At 66.5% G+C, this 19,785-nt stretch overlaps 3 protein-coding genes across 3 annotated transcripts in view; all 3 read right to left on the reverse strand.

Moving 5' to 3' along the window:
- The window catches only part of EMIHUDRAFT_236353 (hypothetical protein), a gene marked incomplete at both ends in the record, with an annotated part of 1,953 nt that extends 882 nt beyond the window's left edge, over nucleotides 1-1,071 (reverse strand). Inside the window, one exon of the mRNA XM_005779291.1 lies at nucleotides 58-1,071. Within this exon, the coding sequence (XP_005779348.1) occupies nucleotides 58-1,071 (1,014 nt within the window). The remainder of the gene's footprint in view (nucleotides 1-57) is intronic.
- A 1,980-nt stretch (nucleotides 1,072-3,051) lies between these two features.
- On the reverse strand, nucleotides 3,052-7,785 carry EMIHUDRAFT_236355 (hypothetical protein; the record flags this gene model as incomplete). The annotated part of the gene is made up of 8 exons (XM_005779292.1): nucleotides 3,052-4,044; nucleotides 4,168-4,479; nucleotides 4,552-4,783; nucleotides 4,898-5,010; nucleotides 5,095-5,982; nucleotides 6,055-6,191; nucleotides 6,396-6,885; nucleotides 7,111-7,785. 8 exons carry the CDS (start codon nucleotides 7,783-7,785, stop codon nucleotides 3,052-3,054), a joined length of 3,840 nt encoding a protein of 1,279 aa, XP_005779349.1.
- Nucleotides 7,786-10,413: 2,628 nt separating this feature from the next.
- On the reverse strand, nucleotides 10,414-11,842 carry EMIHUDRAFT_366824 (hypothetical protein; the record flags this gene model as incomplete). Its single annotated transcript, XM_005779293.1, is given in 6 exon segments — nucleotides 10,414-10,468; nucleotides 10,488-10,787; nucleotides 10,865-10,930; nucleotides 11,004-11,381; nucleotides 11,454-11,669; nucleotides 11,743-11,842. Coding segments are annotated over 3 exon segments (333 nt in total), but the record flags the coding sequence as incomplete, so codon positions are not given.
- Between the last annotated feature and the right edge of the window lie 7,943 nt (nucleotides 11,843-19,785).

Here is a 19,785-nt window from a genome sequence, read left to right on the forward strand (position 1 = left end):
CGTGTGTCGGCGCGGTAGTGCCCGTCCGCCACGCCGTCGGGATTGAGGCCAGGGCACGAGCTTGAACACGAAGGCCTCTCGCAGCCTCCGGGCACGCGGGTCCGCCTCGCGCAGCAGGAAGGAGAGCACCCCGTCGAAGACGTGCGAAGCAGGCACCTCGCCAGGGTGGACACGCGCCGAGACGAAGACAACCTTCTTGTCGCGAAACAGCCTCGGCCGCGGCCGTCCCTCTGGGAAGAGGCCCTCCAGTCGCTCCTCCTCCTCCTCGAGCATGCCGTCGGACCCGCTCAGGGTGAGCAGGTCGACGCGCCGTCCGCCGAGCGACCGGACGAGTAGTTCGCGCATGTAGTAGACGCCAGGCGGGCGGCGGCAAGGCAGCCCGTGCGAGGCGCAGCGGACGCTGGCCTCCTCCACCAACCCGTCCGCTGCTGTCAGAACACCTACGCCTCCGCCTTTGCGCGTCTCCTCCTCCAATCCCTCGCACTTCTGTGGCGTGCGCGGCAAGGCGTCGCACTCGCCAGCCGTGTCGCCTCCACCGAGTCGCGACGGAGGCATGATCTCGGCTGAAGCCGGCGGCAGGCCAAAGAGAGCATCGAGGTGTGCGAGCCGGCTGCAGGTCTCGGCGTAGGGCTGCGGGTAGCAGAGGGCAAAGAAGTGGGTCTCGCTCGACTCGATCGTGTGTCGGAACCGAATGGTGAAGTTGTCCTCCGCCTTGGTGCCGGCTGCGACAACAGGGTGAAGGACCCTCTCCCACTGCGGGCGCGAGGGGAGCGCGCGCCATACGGGCCGCATGCCGTGCTTGAAGAGCCTGTTTTGCGAGTTCATGTTGTGCACCACAAACGTGAGCACGCGTCCGGCCGTGGCGTGGCTGACTGAAAAGTGGAACCACGTGCGGTTGTTTGTCTCGCAGCTCGTGCCAACGCAGTCGGGCGCCGTCCAGATGCCAAACTCGTGCTCCCCGAGGCGTTCGACGCGGGCGCAATTGCCCGAGTCGAACGCCGCGTCAAAGGTCAGCCCGCCAACCTCGAGCTCACGCACCGCTGCGGCGCCAGCGCCAGGCGCGGTTCCCATTTGTCGGGTTGGTGTCGTTACAAATCATATGATTTCTTGTTTATTTCGCTGGGGTTCCATGTCGTGTACATGTTGTTGTTGTTGTTGTTGTTGTTGTTGTTGTATGTATGATGAGGTAGGCATGGAGTTCTCATCTTTTGTTGGCGGATGGAAGAAGGGTCATTGTGTAGCCCTGCTTAGAAGGAAAAGGTTTTCTGCAAGGTCCGTATGCCTTACCGTGTAGTCGGCCTCGTGGATCGGTCACACCCTCCCGGCTCCGCCAGCGCCACCACCGCCGACGTCTCATGAGATCCCAGACCGGAGTGAGATTGATGGAGACATGGTTATGAGATATGATACCCCCCCCCCCCTGAACACACCAGTAAGGGAGGTTAGGTTAGGTAGGAAGGTGAAGAACAGCCAGGCTCGGACTGGACACCAACGCGGTAATATGGGTGGACGCGGGACAGATGATGACGACACGCACGAGGCACGAGCGACACACAGACACAAACAGGCTCACAAGACACACAGCCAGCTGCGTACACAAGGGAGGGCGAGACATCGACGAGGCGACCCTACCAGCGGCGAGTCTCTTTCTTTCGGCCTGGCGGTGAGCCCGTGGTATTTCTTGCATGCGGTGAGCTCAGAGAGGCCGGGCTGTGCGAGCGCGTGTGCGGCAGTCTGTGCATGTACGCCGTCGCCGCCGCTGTCGCTTACGCTTTCGCCGCCAGCGACAGCTCGCTATCGTGCAGAGCGACCGCATGGTCGCGAGTGGCGCACTCCGTCCTCTCGCTGGAGCCGCCGCCGCCCTCGCCGGCCGCCCGCAGCGGCCGACGCCGCTGCCAGCCGCAGGGTTCTTCCCCGGAGCTGCCTGAGCTGCGACCCGCGGAGCTACGCCGGCTCACTGCGGGCAAGCGCGTGCAGAGACAGGACCTGCGGAGCGGCAGCGGGACGGGGTTTGCGGTGCAGGACATCTGTGCCGATCCGGATGCGGCGTGGGACTGCGTGAGCGACTTTGCTGGGTACAAGCGGCGCATCGGAACCGTGCGCAAGGTGGAGGCCTACCGACCCGAGCGGGTGGTGCCGGGGACCTGCTGCTACCGCTTCACCGTCAGCCGGCTCGGGCTGCTGCTCGACGTGCGCTTCGCGGTGGACGAGGAGCAGCGGTACGCGAGGTGGACGCTGGAGCAGCCGAGCTGGGTGCAGCCAGCCGCCCTGCTAGCCGGGTGCCCTCTTGCCAGCGGGCCGCCCGACCCTCGCCGTTCCCTCGTGCGGGCAGGTGCTGTCCGACTCGACCGGGTACTGGCACGTGCAGCCGCTGCCAGGCCGGCCGGGGCACATCCGCGTCTGGTTCGTGGCGGCGGTCGTGCTCGCGCCCTTCGTGCCAAACTTTGTGGTCCGGCTCGTCTCGCGCCTGGGGCTGCAAAAGGCGCCAGGGCGGCCGCCCGCCGCGCAGCAAGCCCAGACACCCGGACCCGAGCCGAGCCGCGAACGCCAACCCTCTCCCCCGCCTGCAGGCCTGCAGCTGGGTGAGGGACTTGGAGAAGAAGGAGAGCTGAGCGCACCTGCGCGCGGCGAGGACCGGGCCGCAGCAGCAGTTGCCTACATGTATCCATCTCGTTTCCTAGAACTAATTTTGAGTGCTTTATGCGTTTTCCGGGGTCCGATTCGTTTTTTTCGATTCGGTCGTTCCGTTGAGATCCACCCCCCACAGACTGCCTGACAACAGCCTGACGAAATTCTTGCCCTCACTCTTTTACACACACACACACACACACACACACACACACACACACACACACACACACACACACACACACACACACACACACACACACACACACACACACACACACACACACACACACACACACACACACACACACACACACACACACACACACACACACACACACACACACACACTGTCGAGACGCAATCAGCAGCCTGGGGGTAGGAGAGACGTGAAGAGGGTCCAAACGCAAAACCGCCCCCCATTCAGCTCACTCTGCGCCGCACCCTTCGACTGCGCCAAGCGTCGGCGCCCAAGCCTCGTTGCCGCTGTTCGCCTCGCAAGCGTACCTCGTACACCGTCCCGCGCACGCTGATGGATGCCACGTCGTCGCCACGCTGATGTGCCGTCTCGAGGGCAAACTGCTGCTCGGATCCATAGGCCTGAAACCGTCCAGAGAGCTCCACCTCCCAGCAGACGGCCGGCGCCTCCAACGCAACTGCTGGCGCTGGCACCGGCATCGGCGACGGTGCGGCCCGAGAGCAAGCCTCTTCCAACAGTGACATCTCAGAGTCTGAGTCAGCCTGCGCCGCACCGCGCTCCCCGATGCTCGTCGAGCCGGCTACAGTCGTGTCGCTCTCGTCGGCTATCGTTGCGTCGCTGTCGTCGGCTATGGTCGCTTCGCTGTCGCTCCCCGCGCTGGGACGCCCAGCTGCCGATGGCTGCCCAGCTGCCGATGGCTCACCGCGCACCGCGCCCGCCTCACCGGCCGTCGCCGAGGCCGCCGCGGGTCCAGCCGCCGCGCCCGACGGCGAGACAGACGCCCTGCGCTTGCGAAGTGCGCCGCTCGCCGCGCCTTTGCGATTGCCCGCCTCGCTGCCCTCGGCCGCCCCTCGAAAGGAGAAGCCGCGCAGCCGCACCGCCTCGTCGTCGCCTCGCCCGCGCGTCGTCGCGTTGGTCTTTCGCTGGTGGCAGCCGACGCAGAGCGGGTCAAAGGCGCCCTCGCTCGCGGCTTCCCCGCCGCCATCGCGCACCTCCCTCCGGTGGTCCGCTTCCCAGAGGCGCCCCTCGCTCGGCTCCGTCGCGGCGCGGTCGAGCTTGCCCGGCCAGCGCGCGAAGTGCGGCAGGCGCGCGAGAAGCAGAGCACGGCGCGCCTCCTCGCTCGGCAGGCCCTTGAGCTGCGCTACGAGGGCGAGCAAGTCCACCCCGCAGTGCTGGCAGAAGACCGAGCCGCTCAGCTTGACGTGAGCCCTCCGCACCTGCAGTGAGAAGAGACCTGGGATCTACGCAGTGCGGAATATACCTGGGGACTGAGGGGATGCGATACGGTTGGCCAGGATATGGGGATCTGAGCATCTACGTCGCCGCACGGTCCGACGCACCGACGCCGGGTCCCGCGCGAGCTGGTGCGCCTTGAGGCATGCCCCTCCGCAGACGAGCCCGAGGGAGCTCTCGTGCTCCGTGCGCCACTCCAGCCTGGCGCGCTCAGGCAGCGGGTCGGGCAGCGGATGTGGCGTCCGCCCACGCTCGGCGAGGCTCGCCCCACCGAGCGGACGGAAGCACGCGCTGTTGGCGCAGAGCAGGCTGCCGCACGACGGGTCAAACGGCTGCCAGTGCACACGCACCTCGAAGGTGCCCGTCCGGCACTCGCGCACCGCCGCCGGTATCCAGACGGCGCTGGCAGGCAGGCTCGCCTGCTCGCGCTCGCTCGGCGCAGACCGCGGCGCGTGGCGCTGTCGGCTGTGTGCGCGGCCCTCGTGGATTACCTGCCGCAGCCCCTCACACTGCTGCGGGAGCGAGGCGAGAGTGCACGGCAGCTCCGCAAAGGGCCGACAGTGCGCCGGCTGCGCTTCCCACGACCGCAGAAAGGCGGACGCAGCGCGGCGCAGCACCTCGCGACGGGTCGTCGCGCAGCTGTCCCCGTCGAGGGCCAGCTCGTGCGGAGGGAAGGCCGCCATCGACACGTCGCTCGTCGACGAGGCGAAGACGTGCACGTACCTGCGGACGCGTCGACGACGCGTCAGCACGGCGGTGTGGGTGCGATTGGCGGGTGGAGAAAGTGGTAGGGAAGAAAGGGCGGCGACAGGAAGTGTCTCGGAAGTATCGCGGCACCTCGTGTGCGGCGAGACGCCGAAGTGAAGCGCCTCCAGCTCGGCGGCGCTCGGCGGCGCGAGCGGCGGTGGCGGCAGCCCGTTTCCCGACGGATCGTCCCGCGCCGCCGCCGTCTGTGTATAGCTGCCGCTCGCCGACTGCTGCACGGCGCCGCTGAATACCTACAGGTGACAGTCAGAGCAGCTCTGGTGCAAAACGCCGAATGCGCAGCGGCGGCTGCGGCAAGCAAAAGAGCTGCTAGCCTCGTCGATCTCCTCCGCGTTGCGCTGCAGCGACGCCCACATCCGTGCGTCTGCACTCGAGCACTCGCGTAGCAAGGCGGACGCCTCGTCGCCACCGCTGTCGCCGGCATCCGCGCCCGCCAGTAGCCGGCCGCGGCGCGGCGGTCCGCAGGCAAGCAGCCACGTGAGGAGCACACGTTGCGTCTGCCCCGAGCGGTGCAGCCGAGCGGCTGCCTGGTGGGCGAGGGCATACGTCTCTGGCAGCTCGACGAAGACGGCGTGGTCCGCCGTGTGCTGCAGCCCGTCCACGCCCGTCCCGCAAGCCTTGATCGAGAGCAGTGCCGCCAAGCAAGAGTCGTTGTCGCGAAATGCGTCCAGGAGCGCGTTCTTCGCCACGCCCGAATGGCTGCCATCGATGCGCACGCCATGCCACGGCGCCGACTCGCCGTCGCCACCCCCGCTGGCCGGCGTGGCGGCGTCCGCGAGTCGCTCGCCGATGGTCTTCTCGAGAAGGTCCATCACCCTCTCGTGGTGCGCAAAGACGACGAGCTTGCGCGGCCGCTCGCCCCTCTGCCGCGCGTCTGCCGCCGCCGTGGCGAGGGTGCGGAGCCGCGCGTGCAGCCAAGACTCCGGCTCGGAGAGGGCCACGGCCTTGAGCAAGCCGAGGCGGTGAGCCTTCGCCTTCACGCCAGCAGCCTCCAAGCTGTCGGGGGCGCTGTCGTCGGCGTCGCCGCCCTCGGCGCGCGCCAGGTCGTCCGGCGGCAGGGGCGCCGCTCCAAACGCGCGGATCGCCTCCCTTGCGTGGCCGAGGGCGAGCGGCAAGTCAACTTGCTCATCGAGCCGGTGCGGGAGGTCGTCCATCACCTGTCGCGGAAGTGTCGATGTGAGGGGAGTGTCCGCGCCGACCGCCTGCTCGGGCCGCGTGGAGAGCAGCACCTGCCTCTTCGTGCGCCGCACCATCAGGAATCTGTGCACGAGCAGTGGAAGCTGCTTCGGGTACTTGAGCGCCGCCGACGACGAGGCGCCGTCGAAGAAGCGCGCCTTGTACTCGTACTTATTCGCGGCGAGCAGGCCTGGCCGCAGCACCTGGAATAGGTTGAAAGAGTCGAAGAGGCGGCTCGTCGCGGGCGTGCCGGTGAGCAGCAGCCGCCGGGGGACGCTCTGCAGCAGGGCCATGAGCGAGGTGGTCTGCTCGGCGTCCTGGCGGACCGCCGCCGTCGCCAGGACGTGCGCCTATCATCAGAACCCGACCATCTCGCCTCTCTCTCTCCCCCGACAGCACTGCCAGCGCCGTCCCGCCTCGTCGAGGATGGCGCTGCCCCACGCCCGCGCCAGCAAGTTGCGGTGCTGGTGCGTGCGGTCCGCCATCTTTGGCGAGATGATGACGAGCTTGGGGATGGGGCGGCTCGGGTCCAAGGCGTCGAACTGGTCGTAGACAATGTGGACGTCGGATGGCCCCAACACGCCGGTGAGCCATCGCTCGACCTCGCACGCCCACCCCCGCCGCGTGACGGCTGGCACGATGGCGAGGCAAGGCCACGCGTCAAGTGCGACCACCGTCGCTAGCGCGGTCAGCGTCTTGCCGAGCCCCATCTCGTCACAGAGCAGCAGCGTGCCGCCCATCTGCAGGCTGCGCCGGACGCCCTCGCGCTGGTACGACCGGAGTCGCCACCAGACGCCGCACTCGCGCAGCCGCCGCTCGCCTGCGAGAGCGAGCGCCTCGTCCTCCCCACGCCACCCGGCGGCGAGCTCGCTGGCCGAGGCAGCCTCGTCGGAGGTCCCGGCTCCCGAGGTCCCGGCCCCTCCCGAGGTCCCGGCCCCTCCCGAGGTCCCGGCCCCTCCCGAGGCAGCGCTGTCGCTCACGCCCGCCGCGTGAAGGAAGAGAGAGAGCTGCCCGTCGCTCTCAGGCAGGCCAACGAGCTTGAAGGGCTCCTCGGTGCCGCCGCCACCGCCGCCGCCGCTCGCAGGCGCCGCCTCGCTCCTGCGCGCAACCAGCAGCTCCACGGCCGCCGCGTGCACCGCGGCGTAGTCCGAAAGCAGAAAGAGGACCCCCCGCCTGCCGCAGGTGCCGGAGACGAGGGACGCCTCGTCGGCAGTGTCTGGCCGCTGCGCGAGCGGCGCGAGGTCGGCTCGCTGGACGAGCTCATCGAGCAGCGCGACGCCGAGCGCATTGCTCGCGTCCACGCTCACCGAGAAGGCGTCGCGCTCCGCGCCGAGGATGCCGCGCAGGCTGACCGCCTCGAAGACGATCCTCGGAGAGAGCAGCCGCTTGTAGAGGAGGTAGATTTCGCGCAGCTTGTGCGTCCGCTTGCACTGCGGGAAGAAGCCGCACGAGACGTTCAGGAAGACGCCGTGTCCGTGCGGAGGCCGGAGCTCCTGCACTCTGCTGAGCGGCCGCCGGCATGCGGAGCACTTTAGTTCGTCTCCGCCCGACGCAAAGTAAGCCTCGAGCCGAGTGCGCATTGTCGCATCCGCCTTGGCCCTGCCGGCGCCCTTGCCCGCGCCGCCTGCCGGGCGGTTCGCAGCGGCGGTCGGGAGGAGCGCCTCACACTCGCCAACCGTCACCTTCCGGATCTTTTGCAGGCGGTCAACGAGCACGTCCTTTCGTTTGCCAGCTAGACCGTGATCGACGCCGTGCGTTGCGCAGAGAGCCTTGAGCGGGCGCATCGTCAGCCGGGACAGCAGCGACTGTGAAGCAAGGTCCCCAGGTGCTGGGGCCGGTGCTGGCGACTGCATTGCGTGACGTGTCTGCAGCGTGAGCAACTCGAGATCCCTCGAGAGTTCACGCGGAGTAGGCTGGGGCTATACCAGACAGCTGCCTCGCGAAGGCGGAGCGCGGGAGAAGAATTACATATGCCCCGCTGTGCCTGACTCTCAATCTCACCAGTGGAAATTCAGTTGTCAGATGCAGATGTCACGATGCATCCGAAGGGGACCCCAGCGCCGGCATCATCCGTCGAGGCACGAGTGTTCGAAGAGAGAGTGGACTGAGCAACAACATGACTGGGAGGCAAATGATCGGAGTGGGAGTCAGAAATGTGGTCCTTGCGCGAGGGGAGCTCGATAGACTCGAGGGGCCAGGATATGCAGCAAGGAGGGCGGAGCTGCGCCGAAAGGCGAAAGAAGCCGAGAGAACAAGGGAACGGCAGGCGGCGGCGGCGCAGGACGAGGCAGAAGAGAATGACGCGACGGAGGAGGAAGTGACAAGGGAGAGAACGACGAGAGTGGGACGGCCGCGAGGTGGCATGAAGGTTGCAGCGAGAAGCGGCGAGAGACTGCGAAAAGAGATAGGAAGAGGCAGACTCCCTAGGGTGGGCGACGGCTAGCGCATCACACCCCTCTCCTTAAAATCCCTGTGTGGTGGCGGCGTCTGGCACGATTGAGGCTGGCTGGGGCCAACTGGCCTGGCTCACAGGCGGCAGGCAGTGCTAGGGTGGCCTGGGCCGCCCTGCTAGGGTGTCGGGAGGCGTTGGATACCTCTCTGGTTGGAGTTCTTACGGGTCCCGGACCGGTCTGGAGTGCCTCCGGAGACCCGTTTGACACCTGCACAAGGCTGGTAGTGTACCACGACACATAATGACCATGTATTTAGCTGCCCCGGCACTAGTAGCGATAGTGGGGTGCGTTTTGGTGTCAGAGAAAAGCGATCTTTGGGGGCTGGTGGTCGATTCCGCTAACTCCATGGCCCATAGCGTGCCGTCCTCCCATCCCTCCCTTGGGTTGTCTGTTTTCTTTCTTTTTTTCTCAATCTCACGGACCCCATACCCGAAAGAAAGAGAGGGGAGCTCGCGGGAGAGGTGACGAGTGAACTACAGGTAGTGGGGAAGGCAGCCTCGATTGCCATACAGACATGGGTGCGAAACAACGACAAGACCAAGGCACGGGCAGAGGAACGAGAGAAGAATATAGGGTGGATAAAGCGCCTGTTCACGGCATGAAGGGTGAGCCACGCCGAACGTACTGAACGTAGAGCCGAGCGGAAGGAAGAGGGGGAAGACGACTCCGAGGAGGACGAACCAGTGGAAATCCCGTTGTCAGCCGTCACGATGCACCCGAAGGGGACCCCAGCGCCGGCATCATCAGTGAAGGCACAAGTGTTCGAAGAGAGAGTGGACCTGAGCAACGATATGACTGGGTGGCAAATGATCGCAGTGGGCGTCAGAAGACTCGTCCTTGCTCGAGGAGAGCTCGATAGACTCGAGGGGCCAGGATATTATGTTTTGGATATGCAGCGAGGAGGACGGAGCTGCGCCGAAAGGCGCAAGAAGCAGCGAGAACAAGGGACCGGCAGGCGGCGGCGTCGCAGAACGAGGCAGAGGAGAGCGACGCGACAGAAGAAGCAGCGACAAGGGAAAGAACGACGAGAGTGGGACGACCGCGAGGTGGCATGAAGGTTGCAGCGAGAATCGGCGAGAGACTGCGAAGAGAGATAGGAAGAGGCGGACGCCCAAGGGTGGGCGACGGCTAGCGCACCACACCCCTCTCCTTAAAATCCCTGTGTGGTGGCGGCGTGCCGTCCTCCCATCCCTCCCTTGGGTTGTCCGTTTTCTTTTTTTCTTTTTCTCAATCAATGACTCTGTCACACTCACAAAACTAGGCACGGACTGGCGCGCACTGGCACCTACACAGGTACACCACGATACTCGGACGCGCAGGACGAAAGAGCTGGAACCCCACGACGCAAATCATACGGGGTGTGGACCCTGAGTTGACCAGGGGTTGTGCGCTGGCCCTCCTGCTCGGCTCCAGCCAGTAGACAAGTCTTGTCATCAACAGAGTAGATGGATCTGACCTCGGGGCCGATGTGACCAAGCGCTGGTAGCGTGGTTTTACCTCACACCCACGGTTTCACAGTGTGCCGGCAGTCGCCGAGCAGTGTCGCTCACACAAGCCGCAGCACAAGTGACTGAGGGCCAGTGAGGGCGAGCCCATCGCTGTCACAGCTGTGGCAGCCGCACAGTAGGCTGTGTCAACTGTGCAGAGTGTGTGAGCAGCAGAGGAGCTGCTCTCCAGGCTTCAGGCGCAAAGAGCTGCATGCCACCGAAAGCGCTGTCGAGGTTCGCCGAGCGCGGCGAAATCCGGGGACGCCGTCACCGACGAGCGCGTTGGACTTTTCACTCCGGACAAAGACGGGTACACGCACACGAGCCGCGGTCGTATACCCGTCTTAGCGGCGAGGCACGGGACCGTCTGTGGCGACAGGCGAGGACCGAGGTGGGTCGCGTCCCCGGATTTCCTCAACTCACGGTCCGCTCCCTCTACGATAATCTCCTTAAAGTACATGTGCAACATGTGCACATGTGACTCCCCCCCCCCCCCCCTGTGCAACACAATGTAAATGCCGCGCACATACGTCCCACGTGCGAGCTAGCTAGCTCTACTAATGGTCCCGTGTTTGCAGGTCATCGCCGCGCCCGCCGCACGTTTTGCGCACGACATCGCGCAACCGATCAGACCTGCTGCTGCACCGACGACGCCTCGCCTCCAGAGACCTCGCGCGCCTCCGCAGAGCTGCGGCTGCTCATCTTGGCGAACACCCGGCTGAGTCCGCCAAGGCTGCGCTTCGCGAGGCTGGTGCTGCCCTCAGCGACGCTGCCTGAAGCGAGGAGGTCCGCCCGCGACCGAGCGGGGGTCGCGCCTAGGCTCTTTGCCAGAAGGACGAGCGACACCTGCGGGCAGGGACCCGCCCCTCGTCACGAAACGCTCGATGCGGGGGGGAGCTCGCTGTGGGGGAGAGGGCGCGCGCCTTGCGGTGGCGGCCGGGGAAGCACGATTTTGCCAGGTCCTTGTAGAGTCCGCCGGCGATGAGCTCCTGCGGCGTTGGGAGGAGAGGGTTGTGGCTGGAGGGGAGGCTCGGGACGGGCGTCACATTGAGACATTCGCTCCTGCGGCGTGACTTCGAAAAACCTCGAGAACTGGCAGCCGCCGAGCGCGGGGTCGTTCTCGTGCGCCGTGACGATCTTCAGCTTGTCCTCCCGCGCCTGCTTGACCTGCTCGGCCAGCCGCTCGTCGCTGACGAAGCTGTGCTCGTTGAGGTAGAGCAGCATGTGCGTCGCGCTGGCTGGCCGATCATCGGTGGAGATCGTGAGACCGGCAAAAGCGGCGGCGATCTCGTTGGCCAGTGCCAGCGACCCCGGGTTGGCAGGCGAGGCCCAGACCGTGGTCTGTTTGGAAAAGACGAGCGACTGGCTCTCGGGCTCGCCCGACACGCAGAGCGGGAGGGAGGTCTTGTCCAGAAAGTTGGGCGAACAGAGGAGCACCGCCTAGGGTGGTTCAAGTGGGGTCTGTCGGGAGAGGTAAGAGAGAACGGCGGAGCTGGAAATGGCCGGCGGTGCCTCGGCGATGATCTTGAGCGAGATGAGCTGAAACTCATCGATGCGATACCAAATCGTGAGCGGCCAGTCGTTGTCAAAGATGGCCGGCTGCAGGTCCTCGGGGCACTCGTCGCGCAGCGCCTGGAGCGTCCCGCCGCCCTTTTCAGGGTCCGCTTCTTGGACGAGGACGAGCGGCTTGTCCTTCTCGAGCGACGAGCGGACCTCTCGGAGGCAGTTCTGTGGCGCGGGCGAGGCGGCAGTTCTTGGGGCCAGCGTGCGGGCAGAGGCGGGTTGGGAGGAAGAGGCGAGCCTTGGAGCGGAAGTAGCCCCTCGAGAGGAAGAAGAGGATGACTTGCGAGCGATGGATGTACTCCTCGAGCGCCCCGATATCCTTGAGGTCATCTACCTATCAGGGCACACCGCGGAGCGTCAGAGGGGCATATTGTGTAGCTTAAGCAGCGCTGATGAGCATGTGCGCGCGTCGAGAAAGACTTTGATGTCCGGCAGCAGCTGCTCGAGCTCACCCTTGATGACCTTGACGGCGTCTTGACCGGTCGACCTATTCGGAGGTTGTGGCTCTATAGAGAGACCGGGTCCTGCTCCTGTTCTCCCTCCATGGCTATGACTCACCAGATGTGGCTGTTGAAGAGGTGCCACGTGAGGCCCATCACGATGCTCAGCTCGGGGGGCTGCTTGGTCGAGACGAGTCGGATCCTGGGGACCTTGGCGACGCGACGGGCGGCGACGACGGCGCCGACGAGGAAGAAGGCGAGCACGACTGCAACGAGGATGATCATCGAGTCGACAATCACATTGAGGCTGCGGAAGCCGAGGACATCGGCGGGATCTACTCCCTGGTACTGCTCCTTGATGCCGAGGAAGATGGTGCTCCAGTTGGTGCCGAGGAAGAGGAGGAGGAGCACGAGGCTCGTGGCGACGGCGAGCACGTTGTCCTCGACCCGCTTGTACGGCCGCACGACGGCGAGCGCGACGGCGTAGCATGAGCAGATGAGCGTCGCCACCACGAGGCGAACAAATGCTCGCTCCTCCGGTATCAAAAGCACGAAGCCCGTGAGCACGAGCTTGCGCGCCAACTCGACCGCCTCCCACCAGTACCAGGTCTTCTCGTACTCCCGGTGGAGGAAGGCGGTGGCCCGCGTCAGAGCATTCGGCGTCTTGGCCTGCAGCGGCTTGTAGCAAGCGGCGAGGAGCGACGTGAAGAGGACCAGCGAGCCAGCGGGCCAGAGGACGATGAAGCCGGTGGCGAGGTCGGTGATGGATCCGTGATCGTCAGAGCCGCACTCGACGCTCGCGTCCTGCCGCATGTAGGAGACCTGCTCCAGCTCCTCGCCGGGCGGAGAGATGGTGTAGGCCTATCAGCAGAACATTGCGAGGACTGAGGGGGGTGGGGTGTGAACAACGGCAGTCAGCTGTGAGGGGCGGCGCCTGGCACGACCAGGAGCAGAAGATGGAGGCGCTGATGGAGGGCACGAAGCAGAAGATGAGCACCAAGCCGGCCGGCGTGAGGTCGAGGAGGCCGAGGGCCGCCTCCGCGTACCACGGCCTCTCGCGCGGCGCCGGGGCGGCGCGCCAGCAGCGGAGCCGCAGGCTTATTCCCGCGATCATTAGCAGGGCGATGAGCGCGACGGGGGAGAGGGCGATGGCGAGGAGCCGCAGAGCGTAGCCGAGGCACTGCTCCGGCAGGAAAAAGCCAGACCAGTCGATGGAGATCACGTTGGCCAAGTTGTCCGTCCAGCCTGTGTACTTGTCCGGCAGCCGCGCGGAGTAGGTGGAGGACAAGACGGTGCTGATCTGGTAGAAGCCAAACAGGATCTTGACCTTGGCCGTCATTCCGACCCCGACGTAGTACTTGACGGAGCGGTCGGCAAACCGGAGGATGGGCCCGATGTAGGACTTCTCCCGCCACGGCATGCTGTAGACCCACGCAGCGAGTCCGCACGCGACGCAGAGGCCGAGGACGAGGCCGGCGATGCGGCCCGCCGCCGCGCCGCGCGGAGCGCATACTTCGCAGTTGACGCCATCGACGAGGTACTGGTTCTCTGCGGCGCAGAGCTGGCACTCGGGGCCTTTGAAGTCAGAAGCGCAGTACGCGTCCGAGCCCGCCTCCACCATCCTCCGGCGGCGAGAGGCCTCTCCCGCCACCGGCTCGCTGCCGGCGCATCGCGTCTTGCCGGCATTGGCATTGCCGCCAAAGAGGCGGCACTCTGTCAGCACGGCGGAGGAGGGGCTGGCGCGCCAGAAGCCGGGCGGCAGGACGAGGGACGAAAGGGTAGTGTTGTCCGGGCAGACAGCGTTCGGCGGGCACGGCTTGCAGTAGGCGGTTGGTGAGGTCAAGATGTCGTCCGGGTCGGCCGAGGTGCTGCGCAAGTAGAAGCCGTCCTTGCAAAACGAGCAGGTGGTGCTGCCGTTGGCCGAGCTGAGGGGGTGAGGGCACGGGATGCACAGGCCTTGGCCGGGGTTGGCGGCGTAAGAGCCAGCCTCGCACTCATCGCATGTGTGGCTACCTGAATTCGAGTAGGATCCCGCAGGGCAATCTGTGCACTCACTCTGCCCGGTCTCGTTGGCAAACGTCCCAGCACGGCAGCTACTGCACGTCTCGCTGCTGTTTGCGCCGGTCGTCGGGCTAAATGTTCCTCGACGGCACGGCTGGCAATCGTCCGGCGAGCTCCCGCCCTGCTGGTCGTTGTACGCACCCGCTCTGCAAGGCGTGAAGCCACCGCCGCACATGTCCGCGGAGTCACAGTAGCCGCCCGTAGCACAGCTGATGCAGGAAGATTGGCCGCGCTCCGGCTGGAAGCGGCCGGCCGGGCAATGCGTGCACTCCGAGGCGTGTGTGAGGTTCGTTTTGTCCGTGTAGGATCCTGCCTCGCAAGGCAGCGCCACCGACGCGGCCTGTGCGCAGTAGCTGCCCTTGTCACACGGCTTACATCCTGTCTGTGCCTCCGCATCCTGGTACGTGCCGCCCGCGCAGGGCGTGCACTCGCCCTGCCCGTACGCGTCCGTGTACGACCCCTTGGCGCACGCCGTCTGCTGCGTCGAGCCCGTGGTGGCGAAGTGGCCCGGCGAGGCCTCGGTGCACTCGCTCGCGGCGGCGAGGTTGGTGGCGGTCGAGTACGACCCAGCGGGGCAGGGAAGGGGCACGCTCGTCCCCTTCGGACAGAAGTAGCCAGCATCGCAGGGCAGAGCCTCATAGGTTGCCTCCGTGGGGCATTTGTAGCCTGCGGGGCAGCGGCCGGCGCAGCTGCTGCTCGACTGCTCCTTTGGGTCGGCCGAGCCGAGGAGTCCGGCGGCGCAGGCGAAGGGGAAGTCCTCATCAACGGGTAGCAGCGGCAGCTGGTAGAGGCTCTTGCCGAGGAGGGAGGAGTCGTCCTCCCAGTTGCAGGGCTGCACGAAGGTCGGGGACTGGCAGTACCACGGCTCGTTGACTGTCTCGATGCAAGCCTCCTGCTTCTCTGGGCTGCTGTGCCAGCTGCAAGCCGCCAGCTTCTCCTCTGGTGAGGGCACAGCTGCCTCCGCGAGCGCGCAGTCGTCGCGGTGATTAGGGCAGTCATTGGTCGGGTTACCTCCCGAGAACGTCGGGCACGCCTTCCGGTACACCTCGCATCGCGCGTTCGGCAGCCAGCGGCCGGCGGGGGCGGGGAGGGCGTAGGAGACCTCGCCAGCGAGCAGGAAGATGGAGCGGCCCTCTTGGGCCAAGCAGCCGCTGATGAGAGTGCCGTCGCTAAGGGAGGTGCGCCCTCCCTCCGAGTAGAGGCCGCCGCCATGCTCTGTGGCGATGCAGTTGGAGATGGTGGAGCGGGCCAGGCTGGCTGAGCCCGAGTGCACATATACTGCGCCGCCTCGCACGGCATTGCAGCCGAAGATGGTGGAGTCGGTCACGATGAGGTCGGTGCCAGCCGTGAGTGTGGCTCCGCCGCGCTGCGCAGTTGCGAGGAGAGAGCGGGGTGAGGCAGCCGTGGCCCCTCTCTATCTCTCGCCCTGCTGCCGTGCGGCGCTGCAGGCGGCTAGCTCTACGCGGCGCGCCGAGCCAGCCGAGCAGCTCGTCACATTCGATCTGGTTATCGAGACCGCACCGCTGTCCTCAGACGCGACGACGACGCCGCCGAGCTGCGGTTGCGAGGAGAGAGCGGGGTGAGGCAGCCGTGGCCCCTCTCTACCTCTCGCCCCGCTGCCGTGCGGCGCTGCAGGCGGCTAGCTCTACGCGGCGCACCTCGCCAGCCGAGCAGCCCGACACGGTCGAGCCGATTATCGAGACCGCACCGTAGTTCTGATACGCGAGGACGACGCCGCCGGCCTGAGGTTGCGAGGAGAGAGCGGGGTGAGGCAGCCGCGGCCCTCTTGATCTCTCGCCCCGCTGCCGTGCGGCGCTGCAGGAGGCGGCTAGCTCTACGCGGCGCACAAAGTTAGCAGAGCAGCCCGACACGTCCGAGCCGATTATCGAGACCGCACCGCTGTACTCCGCGTGGACGACGCCGCCGCCCTGCGGTTGCGAGGAGAGAGCGGGGTGAGGCAGCCGTGGTCCTCCTACCTCTCATCCCGCTGCCGAGTGGCGCTGCAGGGCGGCTAGCTCTACGCGGCGCACATAGCCAGCCGAGCAGCCCGACACGGTCGAGCCGATAATCGAGACCGCACCGCTGTTCTGATACGCGTAGACGACGCCGCCGGACTGCGGTTGCGAGGAGAGAGCGGGGTGAGGCAGCCGTGGCCCTCTCCATCTCTCGCCCCGCTGCCGTGCGGCGCTGCAGGGGTGCGGCTAGCTCTACGCGGCGCACATTGCCAGCCGAGCAGCTCGACACGGTCGAGCCGAGTATCGAGACCGCACCGCTGCTAGACGCGGAGACGACGCCGCCGCCCTGCGGTTGCGAGGAGAGAGCGGGGTGAGGCAGCCGTGGCCCTCTCTATCACTCGACCCGCTGCCGTGCGGCGCTGCAGGAGTGCGGCTAGCTCTACGCGGCGCACATTGGTAGCCGAGCAGCTCGACACGTTCGAGCCGATTATCGAGACCGCATCGATGTACAGCGCGGAGACGACGCCGCCGTTCTGCGGTTGCGAGGAGAGAGCGGGGTGAGGCAGCCGTGGCCCTCTCCCTCTCTCGCCCCGCTGCCGTGCGGCGCTGCAGGGAGGCGGCTAGCTCTACGCGGCGCACTCGAGCAGAGCAGCTCGACACGGTCGATCTGGTTATCGAGACCGCACCGCCGCGAAACGCGAAGACGACGCCGCCGGACTGCGGTTGCGAGGAGAGAGCGGGTGAGGCAGCCATGGCCCTCTCCATCTCTCGCCCCGCTGCCGTGCGGTGCTGCAGGGCTGGCGGCTAGCTCTACGCGGCGCACATTGCCAGCCGAGCAGCTCGACACGGTCGTGCCGATTATCGAGACCGCACCGCCGCGAAACGCGTGGACGACGCCGCCGTCCTGCGGTTGCGAGGAGAGAGCGGGGTGAGGCAGCCGTGGTCCTCTCCAAGCATCTCTCGCCCCGCTGCCGTGCGGCGCTGCAGGGGTGGCGGCTAGCTCTACGCGGCGCACATTGCCAGCCGAGCAGTTCCTGACGGTCGACTCGATGATCTCGACGTCGCCTGCGCCGTTTGCGTACACAACGCCACCGTAGTCCGCCCTCCCGTTGACGAGGGTCAGCCCCCGCAGGGTGAGGCTGCAGCCGCCCTCGAGGTAAAAGAGCCCGGTCTCTCGCTGGCCGTCGAGCGTCGCGCCCTCGCCGCTGCTGGCGACGGTCACTTTGATGGTGGAGGTGCAGATGATCTGGCTGCTCAGCTTGAACTCTGCACCGGGCGGCAGGTAGACGGAGACGTTGGCAGCAGTTGAAGATGCGACCTCGATCAGGTTGTGGAGTTGGTCCTCGTTCGCCGCGGCGACATAGCCGGGGGAGAGCGGCGGCAGCGGCGGCAGCGGGGGCGGTGATGGCGGTGAAGGCGGTGAAGGCGGCCGGGTCGCCCAGCAGATCTGACGGCAGAGGGAGGATAGGCGTCAGAGAGGAGAAGGGGAGCGAGAGGGACCAGGGGCGCGCCTTCCAGCCCGACCCGACTACGCTGCCATCCGATCGCCACTCGATGACGCCGTCCTCCGCCACCGCGCCATTCGGGGGCCCCGAGGTGCCGCAGTACTTTGTGCCGTTGACGGTGAGATAGTCACAACCGCAGCTGATGCATTGCTCCACACCAAATGCGACCGTCTCCAGCTCGACCGGTGGCACGCCGCTGATGGTGCACTTCTCGCTGTTGCCGTAGCTGTTCGGGTAGTTTGGCGACGCGGCGCACGAGCCGCCGTCCGTGAGCGAGCACGGGCCGGTGATGAAGTAGCCGCCAGGGAAACCTGGTGGCAGCGGCGGCGGTGGTGGTGGGAAGCCCTGCAGGTTTGGCGGCAGCGGCGGCAGCGGAATCGGGTCGCAAAAGTCCCAACGTTTGGCGGAGTCGGTTGTGTAGCACCAAATCGAAGTCTCGCCGTCGGGGTTGCGGCAGTAGTTGGCGGTGAGGCCGCTGCTTGGGTAGGTGGCGGGCGTGCGGCTGTGCGAGTGCGGGCTCTGCGACGACCATGCCTGGCACGTAATCCCGCCACGAGTCACACTCTGGCAGCCGCGGTAATTTGCACCATTGCCACTCATGAACTCGTCACAAAGGGTGCTCGGCGGAGGTAGAGTCGGCAGCGGACGCGGCGGAAGTGACGGCGGCGGTGAGGGTGGGGGCAGAGACGGTGGCGCCGCTGGTGTGCCGCACGCGCCCTGCAGGAAGAAGAGGATCACAATGCCAATAACTCGGAGAGCACGCGTGCTGGAGAGCAAGGGTACGGAGATCGCTTCGTGGCTGCGGCTCTCCACCCTCTTCTTCTTGACCTGCCCACGCAGCAGCAGCTCAAGGCACGCCGCGAGGAGCAGCGCCAGCACGGCTGCACAAGAGTGGAGAAAGAGCAGGGACGCCGCCTCGATCTCTGAGAGGGCTGTGGCGGTCGTGAAGCTCTCCTCGAGTGAGGGTTCGCCGATCTTGGTCGCGCCGGAAGTCTCGTCAAATGGGGCGAGCTCGGCGTAGGCGCCGATGTTGAGCTTGGAGGTGGGCGGGTAGGTCTTACCGATCCCGGTCTCGACGTTGGAGTGGGCCGTGGCGGTCGTGGAGCCTGCCTCGTCCGTCGTGGAGCCCGGGGCAAGCTTGAGGGGAGGAGGAGGGAAGGGGGGGTTGGGGCGGAGGGCGGCGCAGGGAAAGGCGGCGGAGCAGGGAGAGGCGGCAAGGGAGGTGGGGAGGGCGGCGGGGGCGGGCGGGCGGCAAGGGATGGTGGTGGGGTGGGGAGGGGGGAGGGGGTGAAGAGAGGCCAGACGGTGTGGGAGAGAGCAGAGAGTCGCACACCTTTGTGTCCGTCTCGTCGGCCTCGATCTTGGAGTGGGCCGTGGCGGTCTTGAGGCTCGTCTCGTTGCTCCTGGAGCCCGAGGCCTTGATCGGATCCTCGGAGACACAGAGCTCGGTGAGCGGCTGCGGCGGCTCCGCGCACCACACACGGGCGCCGCCGCCGCACGTGACACCGACGGAGTTGACGGTGGAGTCGGCGAGCGAGCCCTCGCCAACGATGGCCGCGCCGGTGGTCTCGCCAAAGGAGGCGAGCTCGGCGTCGGCCGCGGCGCCGATGGGCTTGAAGGTAGTCGGGCCGTCGGCGCGTGAGTCGGCGCCGATCGCCGTGATCAAAGAGCTGATCTTGTTGACGATGGCGCGAACGAAGTCGCGCGCGCCAATCAAGAGCTTCTCGCCCTGCGTGATCTCGATTGTCGGCCGTGACTGCCCTAGCGACTCGCCGCCGCCAGCATCGCAAGTGCCTGAGGAGTCGCGCCTCCGCCAGCGGGTAGAGAAACTCGCGGTCGGAACCGACGGGGCACTCGAGCATGGCGGCGGGGAGGGCGACGCCCTCGTCCCACGCGTGCGCCGAGTCGCCCTCGAGCTCGACTTGCTGCCCACGTTCGCGTACGTGCGCACGTTCATGATGCACATCTCCCTGTTGGCCGCCTCCGCGCACGCGTCGTCGCCGAGCGACGCGGAGGCGTTCGGCCCGTGACACCCGCGGACGACCGCGCCGGCGCTGGCGGGTTCGCCGCTCACCATCTTGTCCACGAGGTCGCCGCCGCCGCGGCAGCCGTCAAAGGCGGAGCAGGTCTTGTGCCCGCCGATGCTGGTGTGCATGACCGAGTCCGAGCCGCGGGCGACGCCCGTGAGAGTGGGGCCGCCCGCCTCGGCGGCCGCGAGCCCCGCAAGAACGCCGAGCAGAAGTAGGCGCATCGAAAGGCAGCGAAGACACAGACGGCGCGTGACTTTTCTTTTTTCTTGCTTTTTCTGAAAACCGTCAGT

Source organism: Emiliania huxleyi (genome assembly GCF_000372725.1).
Source record: "Emiliania huxleyi CCMP1516 unplaced genomic scaffold EMIHUscaffold_233, whole genome shotgun sequence".
NCBI classification, from domain to species: domain Eukaryota; phylum Haptophyta; order Isochrysidales; family Noelaerhabdaceae; genus Emiliania; species Emiliania huxleyi.